The sequence below is a fragment of the Silurus meridionalis genome, chromosome 14 (genome assembly GCF_014805685.1).
Source record: "Silurus meridionalis isolate SWU-2019-XX chromosome 14, ASM1480568v1, whole genome shotgun sequence".
In the NCBI taxonomy this organism is placed as follows: domain Eukaryota; kingdom Metazoa; phylum Chordata; class Actinopteri; order Siluriformes; family Siluridae; genus Silurus; species Silurus meridionalis.
The window spans coordinates 1,504,582-1,514,167 of record NC_060897.1 but is presented as its reverse complement, the minus strand read 5'-3'; the positions used below and the strand labels follow the sequence as shown (position 1 = coordinate 1,514,167).

At 40.9% G+C, this 9,586-nt stretch overlaps 1 protein-coding gene across 1 annotated transcript in view; it reads right to left on the bottom strand.

Annotated features, from left to right (window-relative positions):
* tbc1d17 (TBC1 domain family, member 17) overlaps window positions 1-8,979 on the bottom strand; it is an 11,493-nt gene extending 2,514 nt beyond the window's left edge. Inside the window, 14 exon segments of the mRNA XM_046865640.1 lie at window positions 998-1,097; window positions 1,232-1,332; window positions 1,514-1,630; window positions 1,753-1,847; window positions 1,941-1,989; window positions 1,992-2,043; window positions 3,586-3,714; window positions 3,955-4,119; window positions 6,124-6,235; window positions 6,374-6,560; window positions 6,885-7,002; window positions 7,537-7,614; window positions 8,103-8,198; window positions 8,869-8,979. Of these exon segments, the coding sequence (XP_046721596.1) occupies window positions 998-1,097; window positions 1,232-1,332; window positions 1,514-1,630; window positions 1,753-1,847; window positions 1,941-1,989; window positions 1,992-2,043; window positions 3,586-3,714; window positions 3,955-4,119; window positions 6,124-6,235; window positions 6,374-6,560; window positions 6,885-7,002; window positions 7,537-7,614; window positions 8,103-8,198; window positions 8,869-8,895 (1,426 nt within the window). The 5' untranslated portion in view covers window positions 8,896-8,979.
* Between the last annotated feature and the right edge of the window lie 607 nt (window positions 8,980-9,586).

Genomic DNA, 9,586 nt, shown 5'->3' with positions numbered 1-9,586 from the left:
GTGTGAAGAACAACAAGTCTTTCTCTGTGCTGAAGGGCGTGTGTGTGTGTGTGTGTGTGTGTGTGTGTGTGTGTGTATATATATATATATTAGTTGTGTGTATGTATGTATATAGTAGTGTGTGTGTGTATATATATATATTAGTTGTGTGTATGTATGTGTGTGTGTGTAGTTTTGTCTATATATAGGTGTGTGTGCATGTTTGTGTGTGTGTGTGTATAGGTTTGTGTATCCAGCGTAAAACATGTGCCAAATCAAAACGTGTGGAGGATCCGCTGTGGCGACCCCTAAAGGGAGAAGCCGAAAAGAAAGTTTATATAGAGTTGTGTGTAGGTTTGTCTATATATAGGTGTGTCTGTGTGTGTATAGGTTTGTGTATATATAGTTGTGTGTGTGTGTCTGTGTGAAGGTTTGTGTGTATATAGGTGTGTGTGTGTCTGTGTGAAGGTTTGTGTGTATAGGTTTGTGTATATAGGTGTGTGTGTGTCTGTAGGTTTGTGTGTATAGGTGTGTGTGTGTGTGTGTGTGTGTGTATAGGTGTGTGTGTGTGTGTGTGTGTGTGTGTGTGTATGTATGTGTGTGTGTCAGTGATTTTGTAAATTTTCCCCTTATAAAGAAATGAACAGTGTAGAATTTGTGGGCGGGGTTTATTTCAACAGAAAGAGACATAATGTAAAAAAATCAGGAGGTTCTCATCAAAGATTCTACAGTTCATAGCCTTGTTTATGTGGTGAAGTCTTTCTGTACCCTGAGCAGAGAAACAGTGGGGATGGTGTTCTTGGGGTTTTCATTATCACCCCAACACTGGTCTCTTTCTCACCAAGCTTCTTGCTGATGGTCTTGTAGCCCATTCCTGCATGCTGTTCAAATAAACCCCACCCACAAATTCTACACTGTTCATTTCTTTATAAGGGGGAAAATTTACAAAATCAGCAGGAGATCAAATAATTATTTTTGTAGTTTTGTGTGTGTGTGTGTGTGTGTGTGTGTGTGTTACCCAGGTAATCACACAGTTCAGGATCGAGCGATCGGAGCAGAAGGCTGAGTTGGAAGAGTTGCTGTTTCATCGCCTCCTGAGATTCCTCAAAGTTCTGATGCTGTAACACACACACACACACACACACACACACACACACACACACACACACACACGTAAATCAACCAGCTTAAAAAAAAAAAAAAACCTCCAGATTATCCCAGGAGTAATTATGTGTGTGTAAAGGCGACGCACCACGAGCTCCATGAATCCCGTCAAACACCAGAAAGACTCGACTTCATTCTGAGTGACGAAGAGCAGCGGTGCCAGGAGGTCACTAATCCCCTGAACGTACCCTGCACACGGAGAACATCACCATCATAATTATCAAGGGAGGGATTTGACCAAAAAAAAAAAACCAACTCAGAGCAACAAAATCAAACACAATCATCAATACAGTGTTAAAGCAGTGAAACAGCGCCACTCGGTGGCCGTGTTGTGTATTGCATACAAATAATGTATAAAACACACACTCACCCAAGTCAAAGTTATACATGCAGTAGGTCATGAGAACGTCGTTTAGCAGAGTCAGGCCCGGGTTGTCATTCCCCGAGAAGAACGGATTCTGTCTGTCTGTCCGATTCACGTCACGCTCTGTCCGATCACATCAAAGAAATCCATCAAATCAGATCAAAGAAACTTTTTTCCTTGTCAAAACATGAAAAAAAAACACGCTATGGGTTTTCAGCCAGTAGGAAACGAAGATCTGAACTGACCAATCAGGCTGCGGTAACCACGGAGGAGGGAGTTTCTCATCTCCTGCTCTTCACTGATGGACTTCCACTGGACCTTCATCCTGAAATACTCGTCTCTACAGCAGGACAGAGTCACATCACACGTAAGACATGTGCTTGTGAGTGTCATGACAGGGACAAGACAGAGTTATGACACGGTTACGACTCACGTTTTGCTTCGAATGATATCCTCCCGCTCCTTGAATGTGCTATTCCAGGGATAAAATCCAGAAGGAACTTCCAGACCTCCTTCCGAAAAGAGGGAACGATTCCCTGAGAGAAACAACACAAAAGTTTATAACCTGCATATTAACACTTATGATAAGTGACATCATTACATCATTAGAGGGTTATTACAGCGTACATTAGAGGGTTATTACAGCGTACATTAGGGGGTTATTACAGCGTACATTAGAGGGTTATTACAGCGTACATTAGAGGGTTATTACAGCGTACATTAGAGGGTTATTACAGCGTACATTAGAGGGTTATTACAGCGTACATTAGGGGGTTATTACAGCGTACATTAGAGGGTTATTACAGCGTACATTAGGGGGTTATTACAGCGTACATTAGAAAGTTACTACAGTGTACAATTGAGGGTAATTACAGTGTACATTAGGGGGTTATTACAGCATACATTAGAGGGTTATTACAGCGTACATTAGGGGGTTATTACAGCATACATTAGAGGGTTATTACAGCGTACATTAGAGGGTTATTACAGCGTACATTAGAGGGTTATTACAGTGTACATTAGAAAGTTACTACAGTGTACAATGGAGGGTTATTACAGTGTACATTAGGGGTTATTACAGCGCATATTAGAGGGTTATTACAGCATACATTAGAAAGTTACTACAGTGTACAATGGAGGGTAATTACAGTGTACATTAGGGGGTTATTACAGCGTACATTAGGGGGTTATTACAGCATACATTAGGGGGTTATTACAGCATACATTAGAGGGTTATTACAGCGTACATTAGAGGGTTATTACAGCGTACATTAGAAAGTTACTACAGTGTACAATGGAGGGTTATTACAGTGTACATTAGGGGGTTATTAGAGTGAACATTCGGGAGTTATGACAGCATATATTAAAGTATATTAGAGTACATTAGGGAGGTATAGTACATATAAGAGGGTTATTACAGTATATATGAGGGTTATAACAGGATATACAGTATATACATAATATATATAAGTGGATTATTACAGTACATAGCGGGGGTTATAACGGCGTATATAAGCTTTTAATATATAAGACGCTTATAAGAGTGATATTACAGTATATATAAAATGATTATTACAGTATAAATAAAAGGGTTATAACAGCATATATAGAAGGGTTATAACAGTGTATAAGAGAGTCATTACCCATATTAAATATGTTGTGTAAGCAGATTATTATAGTACATATTATGGGATATTGATGTGTACAATAGGGGGTTATTATAGCACTTACAAGAAGTTTATTATGGTATATATGACAATATATTATAGTGTACATCAGAGAGTCATTAGAGTACACATTAAAGTGTGTGTGTGTGTGTGTGTGTGTGTATGCACATCATACAGGTCAAGCCTAACCTCGTCATCTCTAAGAACTGAATTTGACTTTCCTGTTTTACAGCTTATGTTTTCCCTCTGTAACACTAACGAGGAGGAGACGGCCGGCGTGACGAGTTTACAGAAGAAAATGCACTTAACAGCGAGAGAGATGACGCAAGAAAGACACAGCGAGAGGATATTCATAAGACAGGCTTCATGAAGGAATACAAATGTGTAGAAACATGTGGAATGTGGACGCACCCCTCTGAACACCAACTCCTTGACTTTTTGTGGATTTGTCACGCGCCCCTCCGAGTCCAGAAACGGCCCCCAGCTATCCAGGGGCCCCCCTCTGCTCACACTCGGCCGGGGTCCAAGCTCCGCCCCTTGCTGCTCACAAAGGAAGTGACATCACTTAAATAATAAAACAAAAACATGACAAATCTGACTAATCAGTACATTGTAACTACGATTATAAAAGGGGGTGGAGCCTGCATTCTAGGGTTAGATGTTTTACGAGTTTCCTAGCATAAAAAAAAAGTCACATGACCAAGGTTATGATTTAAAAGATAAGGTTTTAGCCCCTCCCATAAGATCCTGAGCGTGTGATGAATGTAAATGCTGACATACGCAGGTTATGAGCTCGAACCCGGGCTCGTCGTCGGATAAGCGAGGAGTGTGCGGGTTTCCCTGAGCATGCAGAGGAGATTCCGGGGGTTTCAGAGCTCCTTTGAAGAAGTTGGTCACCTTGGAGAAGCCACCGAACGTGGTGGCATAGGGGTCCTGGATAAACCTCTGTACGAGAGCAAGAAACACAGAGTACAGCTCTGACAGGGGCAGGGAGAATACACACACACACACACACACACACACACACACACACACACACACACACACACACACACACACACCCTCACAAGTGTATAATAAACTCACAATGCATATTATTTATCTATACCACTGCAGTGCTGAATTTTGTGTAGTGAGTGTGTATGTAGTATGTATGTAGTATGTATGTATGTATGTAGTATGTATGTATGTATGTATGTATGTATGTATGTAGTATGTTTGTATGTAGTATGTATGTATGTAGTGTGAATGTAAGTAGTGTGTATTAATCAGTGGCGTGTGATCAGGACCAGCAAATCCTTCTCTGCTGCCTAAACCTAAAATCAGAAGCACTGACCAACATTTACAACTTAAACTCTAATATTTGCTCCATGAAATTATAATTTATTCCCATCAGTTTCTTCTCTTCATGTCGTAGCGTTTCTCTCGGCTGCACTGCTTCCAGTACGTGTATGTGGATGTTAGATCTTTTGTCCAATCAGATTTCAGCCTCTATGTGCTGCCATGTCAATCTAATCTGCTCAGAGCCTTCAGAATCAGTACTGCTGGACTTTTTACCATCGTCTCTATAAGAAACAGCTCTGTTTCTCTAACCAATCAGATTTCAGATTCTCCTCACAGGGCAACTCGCTGGACCAGAATAGCGTCAGCATTTTTCCGTCATGTGTCATGTTATTAGACAAATATTGGTACCAAATGCACGGCCCGCCACTGGTAATATATGTAGTTTGTAGTCAATTTCTGCTGTGGAACGTTCCCACACTTCCTTCGCAAAAGTCTGTTGGAGACAGACCAAACTCCAGGACGTTAATGTTGTTGTGCTTGAACCATTGCTTGACCACTCGCGCCGTATGCTTCGGGTCGTTATCCTGCTGGTGGGTCCAATTCTCTGGCAGATGGAGCTTGTGTGCTGATGCCACCAGGTTTCTTCATATAGTCCTCCTTTTTCATGATATTATCCATCTTAAAAAGGTTACCGTGCTTGACCATTGGAATGGTATTCTTAGGATTGAAGGCTTCTCCTTTCTTACGCCAAACATCCATATGTCCAAAGAGTTTTGTCTCATCTGATAAGATGGATGACCAGAAGTTTGGATCTCTATCTAGGAGACCCCTCGCAAAGGCAGGGTGCGCATTCCGGTGTCTCTGGGTCAGGAGTGGTGTCTTTCTAGGTCGATGTCCATGGAGACCACCTCGATGTAGAAACAGTGGATCTTGATATTATCTCCCCATATGGTTGAGGGTGTCTATAAGAGCTTTGGTGGTGATACAGAGGTTGTTGTGGAAGATCTACAATAATACAGGAACATTCAGTTCTTTTGAAATGGCCTTGTAGCCTTTATCTCCACTATGGGCATTAACAACACGCGTACAAAGATCATAACCGAGTTCTTTCTTCCTGCCCATGGTGACAGTGACTGAAAATAATTTGAGCTTTGCGCCCTTAATTATACTTCACAGAGCAGGTGTTACCATTTAACATAATTAGGCTTTAATTGATTAGACCTCAATTGATGAAATTGATTATAGTCACTGGAGTTTGAAACCATGTGCACTTTCACAAAAGAGGGAATTTTTTTTCTGAGATTGGGAATAGGGTATGATTCATTTTGAACAGGCTCAAAAAAAAATCTCTGGCCACCTCAGTTGGTGTACAAATGAAATGTAGCTAACACACGTGTGGGTTTGTGCATAGCAACTAATATTTATCAAATACAATAGAAGTTTTCCCAAAGTAGTTTTTAATAAATGAAAAAAACTCAAAAGTATTGATTTGTCCAAGGGGTGTAAATAATTTTGAGCACGACTGTATGTAGTGTCCACTTACATAGTGTGCATGAAGTCTGAATGTATGTATGTATGTAGTGTGTGTGTAGGTAGTATGCATGTATGTAGTCTGTACCTTTGAACTGTAGTGTGTGTGTGTGTGTGTGTGTGTAATAAACGTACAGATACGAGATCTGAGCTGGTGTCATCAAACATCTGCAGCTCATCAAACGAGTGTGAGAGAGCGTCTGAGTCATGAGGGTACGCCAGAAACAATCGACCGTCCACCGGGGACCTGAGAGAAAGAGAGAGAAAAAGATAGAGAAAAAGATAGAGAAAAAGAAAGCGATAAAGAGGTACAGAAAAAGTCAAATAAGAGACGGAGAGAGAAACAAAGGTATAACGAGACGATAGACAGACAGAGACGGCTCACGGTGCGAGACGGATGTATTTCTGCATGGCCCGGAGCAGTTCCCGTGTTCCACCCCTGTGGAAGTGCAGCGGGGGCAGAGGGTCGCCTCCTCGACTCGTCAACACCACAAAGTTCCTCCCCAGAGAGAAACGAGCACGACGCAGAGAGTACAGCTCCGACAGGGGCAGGGAGAACGAACCCCAATGGCCTACACACACACACACACACACACACACACACGTTCATTATACTCACAATGTATTATAATTTATGAGAACAGCACTGCTGAATTTGTGTATGTAGTGTGTGTGTACAGTGTGTGTATGCATGCAGTGTGTGTATGCAGGCAGTGTGTGTATGCAGGCAGTGTGTGTGTATGCAGGCAGTGCGTGTGTGCAGGCAGTGCGTGTGTGCAGGCAGTGCGTGTGTGTATACAGTGTGCGTGTATGCAGGCAGTGTGTGTGTGTGTGTATACAGTGTGCGTGTGTGTGTGTGTGTGTGTGTGTATACAGTGTGTATGCAGTGTATATACCCGTCTCTCTAACAGGGATCTGCTCCGTCCCTCTGCTCTGCTTCACAGTGCTGATGACGGCCCAGTCCGGCTCGTACCCAGGGTCGAAATTCGGCTCCTCCTCTCCTCCCTCACCGTCCTGTCACAGAGAGAAAATGATACGGTCAGGTAGTCTATCAGGAAGTCACACGGGGAGTCACACGGGGAGACAGACGGGGAGTCACACGGGGAGACAGACGGGGAGACAGACGGGGAGACAGACGGGGAGACAGACGGGGAGTCAGGTGGGGTCTCAAAAGGGGTGTTAGAAGGATGAAGAGTAAAATAGGGAGTCGGATGGGGAGTTGGATGGGGAGTCGGATGAAGAGTCAAAAGGGGTGTTAGAAGGATGAAGAGTCAAATAGGGAGTCAAATGAAGAGTCAGTTGAAAAGTCAGATTGTTGATTGCAGATGGTTGTTTTGAAAGAAACTGTAGCAAACTGATTTATTAGTTGCTTCTTTTTAAAATAAATGTTAAAATAATTAGTTAATTTGAACCTGGTGTTTCTGAAGCATAATCTTACTTAATAAATGAAATAATAAAACATGGTGCTCATCTCATTCTCACAGTCTCTACACAGTCATTAATATTATACTTCTTCATTTTCTAACACTGAGGTTCAGAGTTTCACACCTTTTTGGCATAAAAGACGGCTGGTGCATTTTTCCCTTCATCCCGAGCAGGTCTCCACTCCAACAACGGCTCTCCATCCTGCTCACACACACACACACACACACACACACACACACACACACACACACACAGCTTGATTTTTAACTACATTTACTGGTATTAAAACAGAATAAAATCATAATTTTAAAACTGTCCAATCTTACATCACACAACCATTATTTAATGGAAGAAAGAAAGGAAAAAAGAAAGGAAGACAGAATTTGGAAAGCGATAAAAAAAAGTAGAGGAAAAAAACAAGGGGAAAAATGAAAGTTCAAAAATCGAAGAAAACAAATAAGCAAAAAAAAAAGAAGAATATATATATATATATATATATAAACAAACAAACAAATAAATACAATTATAAATTCTGATAATAATTATTCAAACAAAATATTAAATAAAAATAGAAAGAAAGAAAGAAAGAAAGAAAGAAAGAAAGAAAGAAAGAACAAACAAAGGAACAGAAGATGAAAACAAGTGTGTGTGTGTGTGTGTGTGTGTGTGTGTGTGTGTGTGTTTCTCACCCGCTCGACGACGCAGATGAATCCAGGGATGGAGGTCTCCTCGTTACTCCTCTTGGCGTTTGTGTGGAGATAAACTCCTTCCTTCTCAAAAATCAGCTGTGGGACAAAACAAAAGGTCAGTTTGAGTCCGAGACGAGATGCAGCTCACACTCTCAGGCATCAGGACACACACACACACACACACACACACACACACACACACACACACACACACACCACGTAACTACTAATTTTCAAAAAAAGCAGGTGTTGAAATGAAGAAGTGAGAAAGTCTTCTGATGGGTATGTGGGTTCCTGTAAGCTGATCTGTGAGTCACTAAACAATAAAAGTAGATGATGATAAAAACTTCAGCTCTCTGCTGGATTATTGTTAGAAATCAATAGGAGATATAATAACAATAATAATAATAACAATAATAATAATAATAATAATAATAATAATAATAATAATAATGTGTAATAGATTTAATTAGAATGACCCATGAGACACGTTTATCCAGACACACTTCAATCTATAATCACACACCTTTTATAATAATCATTATAATTATATATATAATATAATATAAATATAAAAATCCCAAACTCAAACCTACACCTTGTTTATTACACGCACTTCCGGTTTGACAGCGGAACTCTGGCAGCTCAGCTACATGTATTCACTCCAGATAGAAAACATTCTCTAAAATAAATCTCTCCCTCTGACTCTCTCCATAACCCCGCAATGCTCCTGGGAGCCGCTGGAGATCTTGTGAGATGTTGTTACCTTGCTGCTCTCGGTCTTGGTGTCCATCCTCCAGCGGAGTCGCGTGACTTGTGAGACACCAAAACAAGCGACGCACCTTCGGCCCTGTCCGCCAGGCCACACCCCCACGTCACATGACGTGCCGTGTCACGTGGCGGCTGCGTGGCCTTGACGTCACAGCCTCTCCCCCCACACACACACCCCGTGCCGCCATTTTAACTTTAGAGACTCGTATTTTATTATTGTAATCAAACTAAATGTATATAAATATAAATATAATATATTATCACTTCTTCCAGTGTTGTTATGGTGCAGCCTGATACCACGATCTACACTCTAAACTCAACATCCCATAACCAAAAGTCAAAAATATCACATTTCATAATTTTCATTAGTCATTTATGAATTAATGAATAATTATACGCACATTAATATTCAATATTTTACATTCAAAAACAATCTACAAGCAAGAAATAATCCAATGATTTTATTTATTTGCTGATATTTGGCTCACCCCTCATTATGTTTATGTTTGAAATTTATTTCATTTATTTTGCTTTTGTTTACTTGTTTGGCCATTTGATTAAATCACTTAACTTTTAGCATATTTCCTTCTTTCTTTATAATATTTATTCGTCTAGAAGTCTGGTGTGTCAGAGAAGTATGTGAGGGTGGTGCAGGACATGTATGAGGACAGTGTGACGGCAGTGAAGCGTGCAGAAGGAACGACGAGGTTAGA